Genomic DNA, 22946 nt, shown 5'->3' on the forward strand with positions numbered 1-22946 from the left:
TTTTTTTTTTTCAAATAAGAGAGTGTGGGGTAAAACGGCCCCTTTTGACTTTGTTGTGATACTCATAACTCAGAAATAAATTCATTAATTGAGATCAGTCTAGGCTCATTCTAAAGGAAGAAATGTAGTTTCCATGGAAAAAGTTATTTCGTTTTATTTCAAATTGGAATGAGCTGGTAAAATTTTCGAAATAATCAAAAGGGGCCGTTTTACCCCACTCTCCCCTATTCATTTCTATATTTTTTTTATTTCTCCATTCTTCTCGATTTTTTATTCTCCAAAAAAAATTTTGTGAAATATTTGAAAATTTTTCTTCAATTCAATTATTGTTCCCAATTTTTTACCCTTCTAATAGCTGAGCGAAAATAATTACGGAAAAATATTCAATATTCTCGTAATTTGGGGTCAATATTTTGAAGAGCGGTCGCATAAGTACTTCGTCTAAATACAGATCCAACATTTCATTTCCACAGATGCATTATCTCTCACGCATCTATATTTGCCCAGCAACATATTTACGCCGCACGCGTCGTACGTTTGAAAAGTTCCTACGACAAATACGATAAGGAATACTCCGTAAAGATAACTTACGTCACGAAATGGGAAAACTTGATACAATGTCATGCGTGTAAACAATCTCTACGCGTCCATTCAAAGCCGAGCCTGGGGAGAGGAATATATTTAATTAATTGAGGACGATCCGCAAACAATGATTTCGCGGATGCCAAATTGATTGGTTATAAGTTGTTTGTGGCGAAAGCTCGTCATCTTCATCGATTATTTTATTTATATAATCTTCCTCGAAGGCTAGACCTCTCAGTTTCAGATTTTCAAAATGATTTCTTGCGGTGCTTGTTGGGATTGTGGGGAAAAATGGAAACACTCTCTGACAATTCGTTGATGTAATTAGCTTTATTAATTGGAAGGCACGTCAACCAGAAATTGCGTGAGAAAAATTAGAAAAAAACATGAATATTCAGCGTCATTCGAATAACATTTTTCGAATAACAATTTGTTACAATCCCGAACAAATGATTTTCAGCATTTGTCAACTTATTTACAGAAAATGTCCGTAATTTTAAAAAATTGCAACTTTTTAATGACTTCATCAGTCCAAAAGTAAATATTCTTTTTTTTACATTTTTAAAATGTTTGCTAAGTTTAAATATCAAGATTTGCATTCAGACCTTAGAGTTTAAATAATAAAATCATTCTAAAATGTCCGGAAACTCAGGATCAAATGAGGCACAAATGAGGGCTTCGATGTTCGACTGCAAAACTGTAAAAGGATTTCACTGGTGAAAAAATAGCCAAACTACTTGGATATCCTTAATATATCCGCGGACGCCAACTTCATTGTTATGCTTTGAGTATTGATGTTGAATAATTGGCGATTCAAAGAGGATCATTCAAATGAAAATCCTCAGGGCCACGAATTACTGAATTTTTCATCAGACGCAACGATTGAAATTCGGTCACGGATTATTCTCCGTCTATAAATAAGAGAAAATCCTCATTTCATCTTTTTGGCATCAGATATTCCGGCCATTCTCATCTTCAATAATTAATTCATTGAGTGATTTCAAACGGAACTCCAGAAGAAAAATTCCAAAAACAACAATTTCACAATTTCCTCTAAAATCATTTTTTAACAAGACAATAAACTTCTATTGAACATAAACAAATTGAGTAATTAAAAAATGTCCACTGCATGGGCCATTGACCTGCGCATAATGCCGATGCAATAACGCGATTTGCGTTACGTGTAAAAAAGGAAAAATCCTTCGAGAGAACAATGAATCTCACATAAAGATAACAAATCAATTACGCACCAGGAAATTATTTTCTAGACAGCATTATCTGGGAGGAGGCAATCTCCCGACCTTCTAAAAATCGCGCCGATGAAAAAAAGTGCCTCGAGTTTGATGAAGAAGACGATTTAGATAGTAGTATTTATCGTAAATATTGAATGAGGCAAACTTTAGTCGTGCGCTGTGTATCTTCACTAGTTAGAGGCCACGAAGAGTAGGAGAAGTGTGAAACAATGCCCCCTAAACACTCAGCGAATTGTTCAGTTTGCACTAGCATCTATCAGTATGTAAATTGCGCTGCTTGATACGTGCGGCTTTTATATCATGCCGAGTGACGTGAAAATTCGCGGTGTAAAGTCACATCCAAGTCGCCACGATTTTTACGGTTTTGTATCCTTTTACGAGTGACTGGGGGATTGCCTCAATTTGAGTTTAGCTCGAGGACACCATGATTCATGTGGAGACGTTTCGAAGAGACCCAGGGGATCCATTAATTTTCTGCACTCGTGGTTCTAATTGAATTCAGTAGAGAAGTGGTAAAACGGTATAAGTCAATTTTGACTATTGACCAGTTTTTCATAAATATCTCGGAAGCTAAGGGAGATAGCAAAATTTTTGGTATAACCTTTTTTGTAGAGCCGATTGAGAGCTACACTAAATGTAATTATGAAAATTTCGCTATCTGCGTTAGATTCGGACATATTCCTCAAAAACTCAATTGGGAGATGAGTCGAGTTAAATCGGTTTACCACTTCGATACTGAATTCCTGAAAAATGGGATTTTCAGGGGATGGTGCCGCGGAGAGAATGTAAAATTAAAATTTACTATGTGAGCCGGAGAAAATGCACAATTTGATTTATTTTAACCGAACGTTTGCGATGGGAAATTCAATTTTTACGATTTAACGTAGGAATTTCTAACGGAATTTTTAACGATTTTTCTGGCGAATTCGGTAAGTTTTCCCTTCCTCACTCTCATTTTGATGATAATAGTTCTCAAGGATGATAAAGAAGATTAAATAGGGTTTTTCACTTCGGTTATTCAGAAAGCCCCCCTCTCCCTCGTCCTCTTCCGCGAACATTCATTTTGAAAGGGAGAGGAATATTTTTTAGTCGACGAAGTTAAAATTCATGTTTATCCTCCTAAATTTTATTTTCTTTCTGTCTGAAAAATTCCTAACAACTTCTGTATGTTTAGCTGTCTGCGAAAATGAAAATCAATTTTATAGGTTTAGTTTTCCCGAAGGATTTGGAATTTCCCCATTTATCGTGAGGAATGCGCCCACTTGATTCATTAACAAATAATTGACTCAATGTATTTTTAAATGAACGAAATTCTCATTCAAGTTACACCGCAACCGCGTTTATTTTGATAATTTTACCCCAGATTTTTCAAAATATTTGCCATCCTCGAACATCAAGAGTTCATTAAAATTGATTTGGATTTTTTTCGGGAATTTCTCTTTGATCATAAGCATGTTCATACAATTTCTGCTCTGATTAAACACTCCTGCTGATAAGAGCCCATTTGATAAATGAACGAAATGATTATTCTCAGTCAGTGATCCGCCGGTGATTTCGGTAGTACGAATTCAGCTGTTGAAGGAAAAAATGAAAACAAACATGCTAAATTGCAAGACTGCGCATTTACGCTCTCCATAAAAAATAATCACCACGCGATGATTGCAGTTCACTGTGAATTCCATGAGAAGTTTGATTTTTTATTCACACGAGCGAAAAGTATTTCGGTGACTGGACCAACTGAAGTCCAACAACGAGGAAAGAAATTTATACGTTTTCACTGGTGTTATTTTTACACAATTTGCGTTGTATTCCGGAATATATTGAATTTTCATGGATAGAGAGGATCAGTGCGGTTTGTGGAATGCACAGTGGTGTTGGGGAAAATGGCAAGTGGAAAATTTCAAAATGAAGTGAGGGTAAATATTCGGTGACTGGTGCAAAATGGGCTGCTCGACAAGTGCAGTCCTCATTTGCATGAGGAATAAAAAAAAATTCAAGTGCCGAAAGGCTGAGGAGTCTTTGGTGCAAACTGGTGAGTAGTTTTTTCATTTTTCTCAATACATTTCAGTGGTAAATTCGTAAACATGTCGTGTTGAATTATTTATTCCCGAAATTATCGGAAAGTGATAAAAAATGATTTTTCGAAACGTCAAGATCTTTTTTTTTCATCACAAATGTCGGGTTGTGGACATGATTTCATAAAGCAATAGTTCTGTGATTCTGTCCGAAATTAATTAAATCAAATAATTAATTTAATTAATTTATTTATTCTCTGCAAAATTTATCTAGTGATGAATTGAAAAATTGTAGTGGTTATTCCCTGCATTTTTTCATCTCAACTTCATAATTGTAATGAATACGTTCTTCTTACGGTTATCATTATTTGATAACACGGAGCCATGCCGTCGATTCAATACGAAGCGTTGTGCATGATGCCAGATCGTCGATACAATCGAATTAACTCTATACATTACGAGACACTGTGTGTCGTGATACTGTCGATTGAATAACAATGATTAATGCTAATTGCAGTCCCTCGTCATCAACACAATCTCGGGTAAAACTCGTTTCAACAAATTATGAACGTTCATGAGTGAAGTTGTAATTTTTTATCGCGGAGAGACCTTCCATCACAATATTTCATTGGAAGAGGGAACATTTTTTGTTTTATTTTTTTTTGCAAGTTATGTAAAGGAAGATCAATAAATAGCTTGGGAATGGATCAGCTTTTTGAAGATTCGGAAATTTTTTGGAATGTTTCAATTCATGGATGTCTCAGATAAAGAAATCAATTGATAAAATTTTGAGTTCAATTAATTTTAAGAATTGGGAAATCGAATGAAACAAATCTAAAGAGAAAAATCACCTTTTTAGGATCATTTTCTCTGCATTTTCCCTTCATATTTTTATTCATTAAAAATTTTAGAAATGCCTCGATTCATTAATGCCTCAGGTAAAAAATCAATTGATAAAAATTTATGAGTTCAATTAATTTAGAGAATTGAGTCATATTCGCACATTAAAAATAGTGAAAGTAGATATTGAGTGGTCCCCCAAAACCCACAAAAATCAATCAAATTCAGTGGAAATTTTTTTAAAAAATCCAATGAAAAATCACGCAAATCCCGAGTCCCGCGCCGAGACCCAATAATTCTTTAATTTAAGAGCCAAGGAGGTGTCGAACGTGAATCGAATCATGACATATCGTAATATCACTAGCCTAAGGCAGCAGTACTCACGATGATTTTCATGGCTATAGCACAGACATCCACGTCCTCGCCCATTCACTCACCCAACGGGGGCAAAATTGTACACTCCCGTGGTATTTTAGTTCAGTCGTTGTAAAACCACTGACGATGGGCCACGTATCGAAATCCACTCGTCAACCGCTGACAAAAATTCACAACATCCCTCATTCCCCAATTTCGCATTCAACAAAAAATTCAAATCCCTCCGAGTAAAAAAAATATAAAAAATAGAGCAAGCGCGTGTCATTATTTTAATTAACATTATTTTAATTAACAAAAATTCAACTCGAAACTCGTGGCCTCAGCGGTTAAATAATCCCCAGAGTGCGCACCAGTTGAATCATTGCTCAGAGTCATAGTTATCGCGATCGTGCTCGACAAGCGAATGTCTTTGTTCCCGCAGCCCTCTTATTTATTTGTTATCGAAAGACTCGAAATTCTATCTTGGTTTCACTGCGTCAATGCAACCGCACAGCAAGAAAAAATAAAATCAAATTTACGGGGAAAACTAGACATTAAATCCCATCGAAAAGTTGGCGTGGGCGTTTCGACGTTTGTTGCTCAATAAAAATAGTGCATTGATTATGTTCGAGGTGGAGCATCGATCAAGGTGCCTCTAACGATCGCCGGATCGATCCATCACGCCGTGAATTGCGGCTGCTACATCAACGGGAATTCGGAATTTATTTTTGTTGGAAAGAAAATAGTGCAATTTCTGTTGTTTAAATTGAAATTTTATGGGCGACGGGAGATTTATATGCGCTGGCCTAGGGAGGATCAGGTCAGAAGGGGATCAACTAGCTGAGCTGGCGAATTTCGGTGGACAGTCCAGAAGTCGTCCCTGAAATTTTTTTTTTCTGCAAGAATCGGTTTAAATGAGACTGTGAGTGATTTTTGTCGGAAATTTAATGAAAATTCGTCATTTTGTCGAATTTGTGGGCTCAAATCAATTATTTATATTCATTTGTTGGATATGAAAATGAGAAGAAGTCAATTCTCTTCGATTTAAGGATATCCAAGTAGCTTTTACAGTTCCGTACAGACCACGCTATAGATTCAACAATTTTAATCTTAAATTTTTTGAATTAAATTGCGTGAAAAAAATTTTGAAATAAATTATGAATATCCAGCGTCATTTAAATTACATTTTCCACAGAATTATTTTTATACTGGACAATTGCAATTGTTAAATTATTTCATAAATCTGCCTCCAAAAATAAAATTTCTTTTTTTTCAAAATTTTTAAAGTGTTTTCTAACGGTTCAATATCGAGATCCAAATTTAGACCTGCAAAGTTTAGTTGAAAAATCATCGCAAAATATAAAATATAAAATTATAAAATATAAGGAAACTTAGGGTCAAATGTGGGTGATTTTTGTCGGAAATTCAACGAAAATTCGTCATTTTCTCGTCTTCAAGGGTTCAAATTAATGATTTATATTCATTTCTTAGACCTGAAAATGAGAAAAAGTCAATTCAACTCTTCGACTTAAACAATGAAAATTGAAATGAATGTCACAAAATAAAAAATAGACACGCACCAGTTTGTTTTATCAGAAAACTTCCTCGATACGGCGCACCTGATTTTTCCCCCCGAGAAGATATAAATCATGAAATAAAAACGTAAATATCAATTGATCAGCGAAAGAATCGATAAATCCGGAGGGATTTTGTGATAATGTGTTGGCGTCTATTTGCGACTGAAAGTTTATCAGCGAAATCGCTCCATTTTCCCGAAAAGTATGCGAAAAATGACTGGTGTGATGTGATAAAACGTGACTAACGACACCAGTTTGAAAAATTCTGTGGAAAAATAGCAGTGGGTCATTGCACCGTGGACGATTGCGTCAGATTTACATATGACATCGAGTCCGATCGCCTGCAATTTCTATCCCAGAGAGGATGAGACCCTGGACGAGTCACGACTGGTCACCAACGGTACGTCCCATTTGTCTATTTCCGGTTGTTTTTATCTCCCTAGAATGGAATTGCCTGCATTCGCTTTGGGAAAATGGCATCACGACACACGGGAAGGGGTCATCGCTCTCGGATTTCCTCTGTATCGCCGGCTGTTTTATTATTCGCGCATCGCCTTGACAACGGTTTTACGTCATGATTTTAATCAGACTCTTGATTTTATCGGAGGGCTGGCGGCTCTCCGATATAGTTCGCCGGGAATTATGTCGGGTTGAGGTGTCAGTTTTCAGGATTTTCGCGATGCCGGAGTTGTCCGGGGGCTCTGCCGGCTGGAGGTGGAGGATGTAAGTGTTACAGGATGCAGTTGAGGTTTATATTCATAGAGAATTGGATTTTATTGTGGGGTAAAATGGGCGGTTTTTACTTTTTTATAAATGTTCATGACGTGCTGAATTGTTCATAAAATGGAATAATTTTATTTTTCAATTGAAAGGACAATTCTTCCCCTTTGTGATGAGCTCAATTGATAAATATAAAATGAAATTAGTAAATAAATAGTAAGGAAGGTTGGGGTAAAACGGACACGTTTGACTTTTTTTTTAATGTTAATGAGGGGTTGAAGTGTTGATAAAATTTAATAATTTTTCTTCTCAAAACGAAGAACAATTCTTTCCCTTTGTGAGGAGCCTGCACTGAGCTCAATTGATAAATTTGTTTCTGAGTTATGAATAATTTTAAAAAAGTCTAGTGTCCATTTTACCCCACCCTCCACTAGATTTTCTTATTGAAATTGGGGAAGACGCTTGCAGGAATGAATTCCTGACGGAAAATGTACTCCAATATTTTTTTTCTGGAGCCACTTCTTGCCGAGATTGTTTTATATATTTTTATATATTTTTTCTTGGCATTAAGATTATTCCCTATGCCATAAAATGCTGACGATTTAATTCCTCATCAATTGCATTAAAAAAATGGGCATGTGGGTTTTAAGAATAATAGGAATAACCTTAATAAAAAATAATCCGCTTGGATTTACGTTGGATTTACCGTTTCGAGTGGTAAATCCACTGTTCATCGAGAGCAATCCGTTTATTTCCATCTGCATAAATCAAAGCAAACAAAAAAAATCCTCCACAATCCGTATCCATTGAAATTTCCACTGTCTGAGATAATAATTATCAATCAGAAAAAAGAGTGTAGAATAATTCAAGGAAATCTTCTTGTTTTTTATTGTTCAGGAAGACTTAGTTAATGACAAATAAATTGCCCCATTTTTTTTTCTGAAACCACTTCTTATCGAGATGATTCTACATTTCATTTGACATTTACTATGTTAATGTGTTCAATTAAATGCATTAGTCAACTGGGGTTTTAATATTTATTTGATTTTTAACGAAATTTTCAACAAAATTTGTTTCTCCAAGGAACTTACAACTGGCAAAAAAAAATCCTTTACAATCCGCGTCTATTGAGGGTTTAACTGTAGTAATAATTATCAAACGAAAAAAAAAATAAAACAATTCACGGAAACCTCAAGTTAATTCCGTATCCATTTCCTCCTACCCATTCAAAAAAATTTCAACTTAACTTAACTTTTTTGCTTTTACAAAAAAATTTGATTCAATTCAATCTCGGCACATTAGGTTCACATTGAAGTTATTCCTCAACTAGGATTATACATTTTAATTGGGATTATGTGTTATAATTATATATTTTGCCCCTAGATTACTCAAGCTTATTTAATATTCAGTAAGACATGACAATTTACCTCTTCATCAATCACTCAGCGAGGCCGGTGGTGCCCTCGAATCACAAGAAATGATCTTAATGAAAAATAACAGCATGTCGTAATACTAGAAAAAGTACCCCCAAGTGTCCTTCGCCAAGAAATTGGCAGTCGTTGAATTACGCCCGAGGCAGCGAACCCGCGAGCGACAGAATACGCGATCTGCCCCCGAAGTAGTAATGCCTCGTGTGTAGAAAGCGCCTCATTGACTTGACGTAATGCCCCCTGTAATGTTCCACATTCTCGACTCGTTGAGCAATTGTGCAAGAGTCATTACGCGTACGGAGCGACACCGAAGATTCGCCGCGGCCCGTCAAAGCACGGAGATCCCGCGAGGTATAAAAAGGAAATGTTGGATTGTTTGAGCGAATAAGGACGGGCACGTGTGAAGTGGCGTGTATACCGACTTCAATTCGTGACGGCAATTTATTAAATTGTTGCCCTGGAGATTAAATAAAATGAGAAAAAATTGTCTGGAGTTATTTATGGTTTATTGGTAATTGAAATTGGGGGCCAGAAGATTGGAGGCGGTTATTTAATTCAGTAGTTATGAAGATGTTGGGGAGGGTGGGGCAAATAATTTCGGGGAAAAATTCGTGGGAAAGGGAAATTTTAGTTTAATTATTCCGGAAAAATTAATGAAAAATGAGGAAAATTCAGAGAAATCTCTCCTTGAATTCTAGATTTCTCTGAATTTTCAGGGAATTCCTTTAAAATTCCTGGCATTTCAAGAATTTTAAAAGAAATCCCTCAAAATTCAAGGAAAAATCATTTTCATGGAAAAATCCGTGGGAAGGGGAAATTCCAGTTGAATTATTCTGGAAAAATTAATGAAAAATGAGGAAAATTCAGAGAAATCTCTCCTTGAGTTCCAGATGCCTCTGAATTTTCAGAGAATTTCTTCAAAAATTCCTGGAATTTCAAGAATTTAAAAAGAAATCCCTGAAAATTTAAGGAAAAATCATTTTCATGGAAAAAATCGTTGAGAAGTGGAAATTTCAGTTGAATTATTCTGGAAAAAATATTGAGAAAAATCTCTCCTTGAATTCCAGATTCCTTTGATTTTCCAGAGAGTTCCGTCAAAAATTCCTGGAATTTCGAGAATTTTAAATTCCTGGAAATTTGAAATTTTTTAATTCCGTTTTCCTGCCGGGAAAAAATTGGGACTTTACTCCATTTTACCCCTTTCGTCCCTAAAAAGAGTTTTTAGACTTTACTGTTCAACTCAACCATTACGTTTTAGCAATATCTTCGATTTATATAATAGAATACATCGTCTCCTTGAATAATAAACAGTCATCTGTGTTTTTGCAGGTGACAATGCAGATTTGGATTACTGGAAGGAGAAAAATCTCGTGGGTTCACCGATGTTCTCCGGAGAAGAAGACATGGAGTGCACCATGGCCGTAAGTCCACGAGAAATGCTCGACATTCATCATCACTATGCAAAACAACATAAACAGTCATTTGATAATTCTCAATGACATCTCAGTTGTCTTTATTACTCCTGAGTTATTGAAATACCGAATCCTCTGAAGAAAAAACGAATCTGAAAGCAAAAAAATTAACTAGTGAATTAAATTGATGCGACGAAAAAATTGTTGAACTCACGAAAATGTTGGAAGTGTTGAGACAGACTCAGAACTGAAAAATAAATTCCGAGCGTGACAAAATCCGTTTCTTTAATTCAGTAGCGAAGCGGAATATCTCGGAATCGAAGAGAGATAGCAAAAAAGGTTGTGACATTCGTCAAAAACTGGCCGATAGTCAAAATCGAATTAACCCGGTTTACAGTTTCGTTCTGGGATTCCCCGTCACTCAACCTCAGAGTACTTGCTTCGCCTTGACATCTGAATCCATCACTGTCTCCTGTACTGAGAGCACTTAAAAATATGAAGAACACAACTTTCTAAAAACAGTATTATTTATTATCTCCCCTTCCACTATTAAAAATCAACGAAAAAAAAATCACCGGAATATCTCATGATCTATTAGTTTTACAGAATATCAGCCACAGCAATATTTTGGCGTAATATTTTTTACACTAGAAATTTTATTGAGGAAAACGTGAATTTTTGTCGGTATTTCTGTGAAAATTTCACAGAAATCACCAGAAATACCAAGAAATTTGACCTTAACAGCACTAGAATTTTTCAGAGCCGGTGGATTGTGATTTTTTCCAGCACTCGTACTAGAATTTTTCTAAAAAATTTCTCTCCGTGCGATGCACTTCGCCCCTTCACCAGCAGATTAACCAGAATAAAAATGTATCACTCAATCCGTCACTCATCACCCCCGGTCCTCTCGCCACTCTCAAGTTCAAGTGCAAAGTGAAGCTCCGACCTTCCGCCGGCAGAATGAATCCGATCGATGAGCCACAATCGTCGGAACCCCCCACACTCAGCGATCGTGACCACCGCCAATCCATAATAAATGACCACTCAAGAACTTTGTTGCTATCTCATAAATACCCAACGACAGCGATTTTCCCCGGCAATTTCAAGTTGTAAATCCCAGAAAATTGTTTGAAAAAAAAACCAATGCTCGAACACTGAAGGGGTTGAACCTAGAAGAATTAAAAATGCATGAGATGTGTCTGGGCTGATGTGGCCTCTCTGGAGTTCGAGGACCTCGAGCTCCAGCAATAGATCGCCTTCCACACGAAACAAAAACTCTGAAAATTGTCTTGGCTTGAGAAATCACAGGTGGAGATGCAGAAAAAAATTCCACTATTTTTTCCAGCGAAAGGAAAAAATATGAATTCAGTTTTTGTCTTCGAGAGAGAATTAAATTGTGGACATGTGGCGTTTCTCAGGCGGTGGAAGTGGCGACGGGGGTGAGTGGGGGGCGGTGGGGTTTTGGGGAGGAAGGGTTGCGTGACCTGGTGGTCTTTGACCCCTGCGCCTGCGTCCGGGATTTTTCTTAGGGTTGGCGGTGATCAGTGTGGTTTCTACCCTTGACTTGGACGTTTTGGTTTTTTCGTTCGGGGGGTGTTCATCGCCCCCCAAACGAAAAGAACAAAACGTCCAAGAAAAAATGCCGCAGCAAAAAAAAATCCCGCAGCAAAAAAAAATTAGAGAGAAAAAATCCCGCACCGCTCGCCGGGATTCGAATCCGATTCCCGGGTTACGCGCCGAGCACTCTCCCAACTAAGCTACCAGGAGCTACGGAAATTCTCTCTCCAAATTCCCCTTACATGACCGCCTAATAACCTTTAGGGGTTAAATATTCAAAGAGAACTAGAATTTAGAGAGAAAAAATCCCGCACCGCCCGCCGGGATTCGAATCCGATTCCCGGGTTACGCGCCGAGCACTCTCCCAACTAAGCTACCGGGAACTACGGAAATTCTCTCTGCAAATTCGCCTCATAACACCGCCTAACCACCTTTAGGCATTAAATATTCAAAGAGATTCGGAATTTAGAGAGAAAAAATCCCGCACCGCCCCCGGGATTCGAATCCGAATCTCTCAGTTACTAATTCTCAAAGAGAATTAGTTTTGAGTCAACAGGGGGTTTTTAAACATTTTTCTAAGGTTTGGGGAATTTAGAGGTTTTTTGAATCGTTATTTTTGAGTGACAATCAGGGGATTTTTACAATACAAAAAATTCCTCATGATTAAAATTCAAGGGTTCAAGGGCTAGTGACTCAGCGATGAGATTCAACAGATCTTTGAATCATTGGCAAATAGTTTCAAGTCACAAGTGAGATTTTAAAAGTTCCTCTGAGTTTGTTTTGAAATGTTTTTAGAATTGTTTTTTTTATTGACAATTAGGGAATTTTGCAAATGACATTTTTCATGAATAACATTCAAGGGTTCAAGGGCTCTCTAGCCCACAGGACTCAGCGATGAGATCCCACAGATCTTTGAATCGTTGGCAGATAGTTGTGAGGAATCAAAATGTTTTTAGAATTGTTATTTACTATTGACAATCAGGGGATTTTTTAATGCAAAAAAATCTACATTATGAATAATGCTAACAAACGTGACCCTCTCCATTCATCATCTCCGACTCTTCATGTTTGCTTAGTCACTCTTATTTTCCAATAGATATTGTCGGTAATTTTTCCAGGAAGTTTCAAGTGCTCTTTTTAATCTAAAAAAATTGTGTCCGACAAGATACGAGCAGTCACCGTAAAATTTCCCTTATCTAAGATAGTTTACGCTGGGCTTGAGTTGTATCGCCATCGATAATCTCGACTGTCGATCAGTGTCGTTTCAGCCTCAGTGTCGTGACAGTTCGGGCCCTTGAGAGATACGTCGTCCCGACATTTCCGGGCTTTTTCGAACGTTCATTTCGCAAGGAATTAATTTTCTGAAATTGGATGTGTCGTTTTATCCTGTCTTCTAATTTTTTGAGTCAAGGCCACATTTCGAGGATAATTCGAGAGTGTGGTAGTGGTCTCGGCCGATTTTTTGTGACCCTTATGGCGGAGTTTACGGACACGAGACGCCTGACCCATCGCACTCTTCACATATCCGGTGCCACTGGGCCGGACGATGAGCCCAAAACCGAGTCAATGTCCAACTCTTGGATGTCGGGAGTTTCTTCGATATTCTGCGGTCGATTGTGGAAACGGAAGTTGTTCGGGAGTAGGGATAAGATGCAAGTACTCGCGGTACCGGAAACTCTGAAAAATCTCGTAGGTTTTTCAGCATTATTTCAAGAATCGCAAAACGAATATTAATAAAAATATTTGATATTCGTTTCATCTGATTTCACTGATTTCTGATAATTTTCTTGATGTCAAAATTGCAATTTGACATCAATTCGAGGGGTAAATACGTTCGCGGCAGACATGACCCTTCAACAATTCGGAAATAATCTCTAAAATCAATAAGTTTAGGGAGAAATGTCGAGATATTGTTTATTTGGAATAAATAAATTGTTTATTGGATATAATTAAATCCTTTCTATTGAAACAAGTAAAAATATCAAGTAAAGATTAAAATGGGAATAATCATCGATTTTCTACTGCTCAATCGATTCTACAGTTCTTCATAAATTTATTACTACGAATTACAGTTGAGGACTATGGGAATAAATTTTGATAATTTTATTTAATTTTTCATTTTCTAGAAGGGACCACAGGATTTCAACTCAACCCTATCGATAACCGCACCCTCGCAAGTTGTGGAGGTAAAACGTCACTGACTACCATTTTCATCCGATTATTCTATGACAGGAGTGACAGTAAACAGTTGGAAAAGAAATGAAATTTCAGGTTTCACTGAAAATTCAGTAAAATTCCCCAATTTTCAGCACCACAAAGATGAGAATGCCTTAATTTATTTGCATTTCCAATCTAATATGAATATTCAGTGCTAAATTCCATTCAATTGTCAGTAAAATCTGAAATTTTTCTGTTTTTCTATTCATTTCCAGAGAAAAATGTAACTGAAATTTCCAGTTCTCATTGATTTCTCCACGGAATTCTGCATTTTCAATGACGAAATTCCCTGAAATTTCAGTGCTAATTAAACCCCATAAAAATTTCCAAAAAGTGTTTGAAATGAATTTCCAAAAATTTCCAGGTGTTACTAGTATTTCCGCGGGAAGATCGTCAGCTAGAAGCCCTGGGAGCAGTCTCCAGAAAGCTGGGATGGAGTGTCGAGGTAGTGAAAAGTGGAGAAAAGGCGGCTGAGGTTTTTCAGAGTCGATCCCACGACTTAGTGATTATCGATAGGAGGGGGCATCGGGCCAATGAGGCAGACGCTATTTGTCGGTAATTTAAAAAAACGAATACCTTGAATTAAATGCAAAACCTCATGACTTGATCTCGACGAAAATGGGAAAATACTCAAGGATTTTTCTTTTTTTTTCATCTTTCGTAAAAGCTGAGGGGCTTCGAGCTATATAAATTAAGAATAGAATTTCCGTTGCATTTCAGAGCCATAAGAGCAACGAATTGCCATCACAGCAGTGTAATTTTAGCATTAGTTAAAAAGTCGTGAGTAAACAAGTAAACAAACATTTTTTGTCCAATAAATCAGTCGCTGAATTCGTCGACTAATAATTCTAATCACTCATTTCTTCTTGATATTGAAAGCTTCTTCACGGTAGCCGATAAGGACGAGATAGTGACATTGGACTTGCTGAATACGGGTTACAGCAGAGTGAGTCATTAAAATAGTCATTATTAGCATCAACAGAGTCTATTCTCCATCCAATGAACCATAGATTGACCCTTTCAAGGGTGCACTGTCGGAAATTCATCCAAGAGCTGCAATTATTGTCTTCATTGCGAATAGTGCAGGCAATATTTCGTTGGATTTCGCATAAATTTAATTTTAAAAGTAAGAATTTTAAATGATCTAGGCAACGATGGAGTGCACGCACGAGATACTTCTCGGAAATCAATTGATCGGGATTTACGCCAGTGAAATACAGCCCAGGATGCAGCTCGCCGCGGCACATGCGCTTTATGTGGCTGTCGACAGATGCAGGGATATGGTACATGTTACTGACGATCAACACATCGTTAGGGTGAGTGCAATAAACCTGTGAATCGGAAATAACTTCTTTAATTTTAGATACGTGACCCTCAATTTTCATTTTTCGATTTTCTCCGACTCAAATTTTTTTTCGGTATGAGAAGACGATTCTCCCCAGACAATTTTGGATGGTGAAATCAATATTGTGATTTGTGCGCGGATTTAATAATAAATTACTTCACTAAATGAATTGAATTGGGGCGACGTGGATAACTAAATGAGATATGAAAGTTAGTGACGTTTTTTGTAGCCAACATTGCCTCAACGTTAACCCTAGTCTGCTCACCTCCGCGGGGATTCCCCGCCGTGTTATTCAGGCTCCAGCGGTGCCGAATTCACTCTACACTGTCCGGGCGCGTTTAGCGAGTTTCCGGCAACGTCGCGTCGTGGGCAATTTAATTCAACGTGGGAAAAAATAAATCTTTTCGAAATAATTTGTTTTTTCTAGGAATTTAGGGAAATATGTTGTTCTAAAAACTACTATAATTTTTTAGACACTTCAACTCAAGCAATCAATCGTCAATTTTTTTTTATTTTTCCGGTTAACCAGTCAATTGTAATTGAAGAAAAAGGACGCGCGGCGGAGTTTCCCTCACAGGGTGACCAATCTAGGGTTAAAATTTTTGGCCTTTCCCTCCATTCGGAAGCAAAAACGTTGAAAATACAGCAAATTCCGAGATACCGAATCTTTCGAAATTTCTGATTACGTTTTCATTTCGATTACGTCAATCTTTATCACCCCGCACAACAAACCCTCGTAAATAACCAAAAACCATAAAATAAATATTCCAGTTTGTGAATAAGGCCAGTGAAAGGTTGCTGGGTTATAAGTACGAGGAGATGCTGGGTCGAAATCTTTCCGAGCTAATAACCTGCGAGAATTTTGCGCTTATGGACCAACAGCTCCAACGCGGACGGGAATTCGAGGGTAACATGAACTGCAGGAGAAAGTTCAATGACACTATCACCATCAACTGTCGAATAATTCCGTTCTGCGCTACGGGAAAGTGCGTATTTTCATCACTTTGATGGCTATTGTTAATAATTCATAATTAATCAGTAATAATTAATCTCCGAGCAACGATAATTATCAAAAATCGTTAGTTTTATCGAAATGAGTGAAATTCTTGCTATCCTTTGGTCTTCTTTCCGAAGAAAATTCCCTCTGGAAATATTTCCAAAAAGAAATTTCCGGCCATCTCAACAAGCATTAATACGCAGCACAAAAATTAAGAACAAATGAAGCGGAAAAAAACGAAACATCTCAATGTCACTTCACTTCATGCCACAAAAAACAATGAAGAACGAAGACAAAGTCAACTCGTTACCCTCAAACAAAACATCAATTAACAGATTAAAAAATGCACAAAAACATGTCAACACGAATAATGGAATAGGAATAAATGCACACAATAGTAACTCGAGAAAGATTCTTTTAACATTGAATCATTTCCATTTGATGCAATTTAATTGTTTAATTTTTCTCCGCCAGAAGATAAATTTATTTTAATTTTACGAAACATCAGGCTTTTTGTGTTTTTTTCCTCTCGGGGAAATTTACAAACAGAAAATATCGTAAAATTCCTCAACAACTAAATGCAATTGGATTTACAACGTAAACTCCTCTAGTTTTCTGCAAAAAATTTTACAAAACGAAGTGATAAAAAATGAGGAAAAATTTGGAATAGACTTTTGGGCATAAAATTCCTCATAAATAGAATGCAATCCCATTACCAATAATGAATACAATAATTAATAACAAATCGATGATAATTATCATCACTAAAAATCGTTGGTTCTATCGAAACGACTGAAATTCTGGGTAAATTCCCCCAGAAAGCCCTCGCATTACGTTTACGTTCACGACACAATGTACCTCCTGGAGAACATGGGAGTAGCCAGCATAACCCTGGGTCCACATCCACGAGTGAGCCTGCAGTATCCTCACCGGAGGGGCTCGTTCGACGTCAAATCCATCGGCAGCGATATCGGAAGTGAGGAAAATGATTACTATCTTATCTCTAATTTATTATCTCCACTTATCGACTCATTGCGCCTCTGCACCGTCAGCATTATCACCCAAGGGTTACCGCGCTTTCCATTCCATTTTTCGTCTTTTTTTATTAATCACCGGAATCACCGAGGGATTAATTCGCAAAGACTCATGATCCATGATCAACATTGAGTCAACATTTAGTCCCCATTTTAACGAGCCCAAAACTTTTCCGTTTATCGACAGCGCAGAGACGATCGAGCCTTCAAAAATTGAATAATCTACCTCTGGAAGCGCCCATCACCAAAGTAATGCTATTACTTACTAATGCCATGACAGAAATCGCTGGGACAAGTCCCGATTTAGCTATGCAAATCGACAAGGTGAATGAATCCTAAATCCATGATTTAATTCAGTAGCGAAGCGGTAAAAAGAGAAGTCAATTTTGACTATTGATCAGTTTTCAATCAATATCTCGGAATCTAAGGGAGATAGCAAAATTTTTGTTATAACCTTTTTTGTGGAGCCGATTGAGTGCTACAACAAATGTAGTTACGAAAATTTCGCTATCTCCCTTAGATTCGGAAATATTCCTCAAAAACTCAACTGTGTTTACCACTTCACTACTGAATTTATTGTGCGCAAAATAATTTTGTTGATTTTTTATTTGTTGCTTTTGAGAAGGCGATTGAAACCTTGAAGACGACAGAACTGTACAGGCCTTATCTCAAGGAGGACACCAAGATTTATAACGATCCCGTGGCTTCGGATCTCGTGGAGGCACTTTTATCAGTGAGAATGACAAATTACTTGATTTAATACATAGAATTACGTTTGCAAGTCTTTTCCTCTGGAAAATTTCGCGTTGAAAAAAGGAAGAAAACGAAGCGGGGGAGATTTAGATCATATAACGCCGTTCGGTAATGTTCAGTTGAATTTTCCAACTAAATTGCGTGAGAAAGTTCTTCAAAATTCATGTCTCGTTCGGGAGCGAAGCGGTCTTCGAGGAATATCTCCGAGTGTAAGGGAGATAGCGAAATTTTTGTAAGAACCTTTTTTGTAGCTCTCGATTCGCTCTACAAAAAAGATTATACCAAAAATTGTGCTATCTGGCTCAGATTCAGAGGTATTCATTGAAAACCGACGAAAAGTCAAAATTCGATCAGAATGTTAAATCCTGATCTTCGGAATTTCCAGAAAAATTGTCACTACATAAGAGATTCAAGAAGATCGTCGAACGATTCAACCCGAAGTACTCAAATGCGAATAACCCTTCCGGCACCGACAAGACTCCAGTTGAAAAATCCGCAAGGTCCGAAGGAGATCGAAGAACTCCTAGACCGCAGTTTGGACTGGGACTTTGACATTTTCAGCCTCGAAGTTCTGTCGGAGCGAAAGCCCCTCGTGCACCTGGGGATGAACCTCATGGGTCGTTACAATGTCCCGGCGCGTCTCGGTTGCGACGAGCAGACACTGCAGAATTGGCTGACTGTGATAGAGTACAAGTACCATCTTAGCAATAGTTATCACAATTCAACGCACGCCGCGGACGTGCTCCAGGCAACAGCTAGGTTTATGCAGTCCGATCGACTGCAGATGATCCTTGAGCCGATGGACGAAGTCGCTGCGCTGATTGCGGCCGCCGCGCACGATATCGATCATCCCGGCAGGTCAAGGTGATAATTTTATTGGAATTGTTTATTTGTTGTTTGTTTGTTGGGGTTTAACGTGGGTTACGATGTCATGGCAGTACTGAGGGGCTGATCCCCCATGATCCTTATTCTGACCCTTGTGACCCTTAATAATTTCTGGCCCTTAATTAATTTTCTCGTGACCCTTAATTAATTTCGAGTGCCAAATTTCCGTCACCAGAAGTCAATTTCAATTTTTATGATGTAGAGAGATATTAGAGACCCTTATTTTGACCCTTGTGACCCTCATTTCGACCCTCATCTAACCCTTGGACCCTTGCGATTTGCGCATTCGAACATGCGCAATTCTACTTTCTCTCGGTATTTTAACGTTTTATTTCAAACATTCTTAATGGGGTCCTTATATTATTTGACCAAATCAAATAATCCAGAAATAATTCGCCAGCGCCAGGTTGCGAAGAAATTTAATGCAATTGGATTCAGAACATTAGTTCCTTTAGCTTTCTATAAAATCCTTGGAAAACGAAATTATAAAGATACATCAAATTACATTTTGCACAAAATTATTATTTTCTAAAATATTCATAGTTTACAAACAAATAATTGAAATTATATATAAATTCTGAATGTGAATGAATTTTTACGACTCCCAAAACATGATTTATACTGCGCACAATTGATTGTTTATAAATTGTTTACAGAAAATGCTCGTAATTTTCAAAAATTGCATTTTAAAAATTATTTCATCAATCTTCCCCCAAAAGTGAGCTTTCCAATTTTTTTTAAGGCTTTTTAAATGTTTTCTAACGGTTCAATATCGAGATTAATAATATAATTATGGCAAAATGTGTGGAAACTTGGGGTCAAGAAGGGCTCAAATGAACGCATTACTGTTCGACTACAAAAGTAGAAGAGCATTTCACTGGAGAAAAAACTTTAAACCGCGTTACCGCTGCGCTTCGGAACCCCACCGGCTGCTAATGTTTGAGTAAAGTGAGAAACGTTTCTTTTCAGTCAATTCTTATGCAACGCTGATAACAAACTAGCGATATTATACAACGATCTTTCCGTACTTGAGTCTCATCACGCAGCGCTCACGTTCAAACTCACATTAGCGGATGACAGTGTCAACATATTTAAGGTTTGTATCACTGAAAACAGAAGCTCTGAACGTACTCCCCCTAATCCACATGATTTATCGATAGAATTTAGAGAGAGAAACTTACAAACTCATCAGACAGAATGTCGTTGACATGATCCTAGCGACCGAGATGACGAAGCACTTTGAGCATCTCGCTAAATTCGTCAATGTTTGCAGTGCACGCGGTGACGAGGTAAATAGTGGGGTAGCTATAGTGCATGTGCCGCCCATTTGAGGGAAATGAGTATTTTTTCCAGCCTCGCACTCTTCGAGGAGTCACAAACGGTCAGAATGGGTTCTTCGAGGTGTTTACGCGAAGATGTGAAGAGGACAGATTTTTTATCAACATTAAACATATTTAATTCTGTAATTCAATTGCCATCGCCCTGTTGCCAAATATTTGCATAATAAAAGAAAAATTTTGTTTCTCAGACAATCTTGAGAAATACGGGTGGGCGGCACAGGCGTCCGTTTAATTATTTTCTATTTGTGACTGTTATTTATGAATTTGTGGACTTGACGGGGTTATTTTCAGTATTACTCGGATGGCCCAGACATGGCGACGCTGTTGCTGCCGGAGAATGTCACCCTCATAAAAATCATGATGATCAAGTGCGCGGATGTGTCTAATCCTACTAGACCATTGAGGTGCTGCATTGAGTGGGCCAAGAGAATAGCTGAGGAGTACTTCAATCAGGTGAGCCATCATTCTTTTCGGTAGAGGCTCGAAATGGCATTTTCGAAATTGAATATAAAATTTTTTAACTTTTACGAGTTTTTTCATAATCTTTATGGCTCGTTCAATTTTCGTCGAATACATTTTTTCGTCGAATTTAATAAATAATCATTTGCTTCCAATGATTTATACATAATCAGAAAATTGACGGTTCGTTTTACCCTATAAAATGAATAAATTGTTTGATTTTAATAGATGATTTACTTGAAATTAATAAATTCTTCACTTCATATAATTAAATCCTTGTTAATGAAAGAAGTAAGCAAGTTAATTTTTCTCGTAAATGTCAAATGAAGATTTCTGTTTGATTCAAATGAATCCAATTAATGAATTTCTTTGAAAGATAATACGAGATTTTTTTCGTTGAGAAAAAAATATCGTATTAACGGGAGTTTACAAAAACTGTCCATTTTCCCAAATTATTTCAGACTGACGAAGAGAAAAAAAAGCGAATGCCAGTGGTAATGCCAATGTTCGACCGCAACACTTGCTCCATCCCAAAATCTCAAATCGGTTTTGTCGATTACATAATCAACGACATGATCGAAGCATGGGACGGTGAGTATGCACAAGCTCATGTTCAATCGCATTAATCTGCCTGAGTTATCGCCTAAAAAAGTGATTCGTCTTTCCAGCTTTCATCGACGTGCCGGAGATGGTGACCCACATGCGCCAGAATTACGAGATATGGAAGGAGTATCATGTGAGTAAATAATGGATCAAATTGGCAAATTAATGTTGACACGTGTGTTGTGATGAATCGCTGACATTTGCATCAACAGGAAAAGGGAATATCGACTCTGAGTGACATTGAAAGACTACAAACCTCGCCGGAATTGAAGATCCCACGTGCGCGCGATCCACGGTGATGTTTATTTATTGAATCTACGATGAAGTTTAACTGAAAATTTGTAACGCCATCCTTGTAAATTATTTATCTGAATAAAATGTCTATTTTATTCTAACATTTAATTATTTCATGACATTATCTTCTAGGCGTTTATTTAAATAAAATGGGACGGTAGAAAATTGAATGGGTCAATACAAAAGAACGAGTGAAGAATGAATAATGAAAACAAAGGTAACACCAACTTCAAGGAGATGTTCAGATAAAACAGAAACGAATGCAGACCAAATGCAATGCATTCTAAATGGAAAAATGGGCCTTCATAACATGTCCATTGCAATCCACTTTAGTATGCATAATTTTCAAGGATGATAAAGCGTTAAAATTAAAGAATTAAGACAGTATTTTACCCTTGCTTCCTCGTTCAAACATCTCCAAAATCTGGCAACAGTCGAAACAAAAAATCCCCAAGTACTATCACCTCCAGCAATAGCCAATCGACAAAAAATCGATGTTGACATTCATTAAAAATGTCTCGAGTGACAACAATTCTCTGAAACTCTAAAAAATATCCAAACACTTATGGGAAATAATACCACAACAGCGAATCGACAATTGATCCTTCAAAATCCATATTTATTGATGTTTCATTTCCCTCGATCACTGTGAATCATTTCTCAATTACAAATGGTGAGCGAGGTACTACAGTAGTTTAACGAAAAATGCATTCAGAATAAAGACGACAGAGAATTAAATGTGTCAATGCAATAAAACTAGAGATGAATGAATAATAAAAACAAAAGTAGCACTAGCTTCGGAGGAGACGTTCAGATGAAACAGAAACGAACGCACCAATTCACTTTAGTATAATTATTATCAATTATTTACGTATAATTTTCAAAGATGATAAACCAGTTAAAATTAATGAATTAAGAGGGTATTTTATCCTTACTTCCTTGCTGAAACGTCTCCAAAATCTGAGAACAGTCGAAACAAAAAAATTGCCAAGTACTATCACCTCTAGCAATAGTGAATCGACAAAAAATCGAAGTTGACCTTCATTCCCCAGACAAAAGATAAATGTCTCGAGTGACAAAAATTCTCTGAAACTCTAAAAAAATTCCAAACAATTATGGGAAATAATACCACAACAGCGAATCGACAATTGATCCTTCAAAATCCATATTTATTGATGTTTCATTTCCCTCGATCACTATAAATCATTTCTCAATTACAAATGGTGCGTGAAGTACAGTAGTTTAACGAAAAATGTATTCAGATAAATGGCTACGACGT

At 37.2% G+C, this 22946-nt stretch overlaps 1 protein-coding gene across 12 annotated transcripts; it reads left to right on the top strand.

Moving 5' to 3' along the window:
- The first annotated feature begins 2068 nt into the window (after positions 1–2068).
- On the top strand, positions 2069–21768 carry LOC107038200 (high affinity cAMP-specific and IBMX-insensitive 3',5'-cyclic phosphodiesterase 8). Of its 12 annotated transcripts, none has more exons than XM_015257136.2 (20): positions 2069–2355; positions 2599–2764; positions 3370–3867; positions 10101–10192; positions 13867–13926; positions 14322–14512; positions 14678–14737; positions 14837–14903; positions 15106–15273; positions 16074–16288; positions 17118–17275; positions 17521–17657; positions 17959–18066; positions 18472–18950; positions 19941–20067; positions 20132–20260; positions 20603–20764; positions 21232–21361; positions 21439–21506; positions 21586–21768. In XM_015257136.2, the coding sequence occupies exons 3-20, from the start codon at positions 3777–3779 to the stop codon at positions 21670–21672; spliced, it is 2529 nt and encodes an 842-aa protein (XP_015112622.1). In that variant the 5' UTR covers positions 2069–2355; positions 2599–2764; positions 3370–3776; the 3' UTR covers positions 21673–21768. The 12 variants fall into 12 exon arrangements, with proteins under 12 accessions (XP_015112622.1, XP_015112623.1, XP_015112624.1 ...); XM_015257137.2 differs by having other exon boundaries at positions 3501–3867; XM_015257138.2 differs by having other exon boundaries at positions 3674–3867.
- Positions 21769–22946: the final 1178 nt, after the last annotated feature.

Source organism: Diachasma alloeum, unplaced genomic scaffold, assembly GCF_001412515.2.
Source record: "Diachasma alloeum isolate Michigan unplaced genomic scaffold, Dall2.0 Dall_scaffold_00279, whole genome shotgun sequence".
In the NCBI taxonomy this organism is placed as follows: Eukaryota; Metazoa; Arthropoda; class Insecta; order Hymenoptera; family Braconidae; genus Diachasma; species Diachasma alloeum.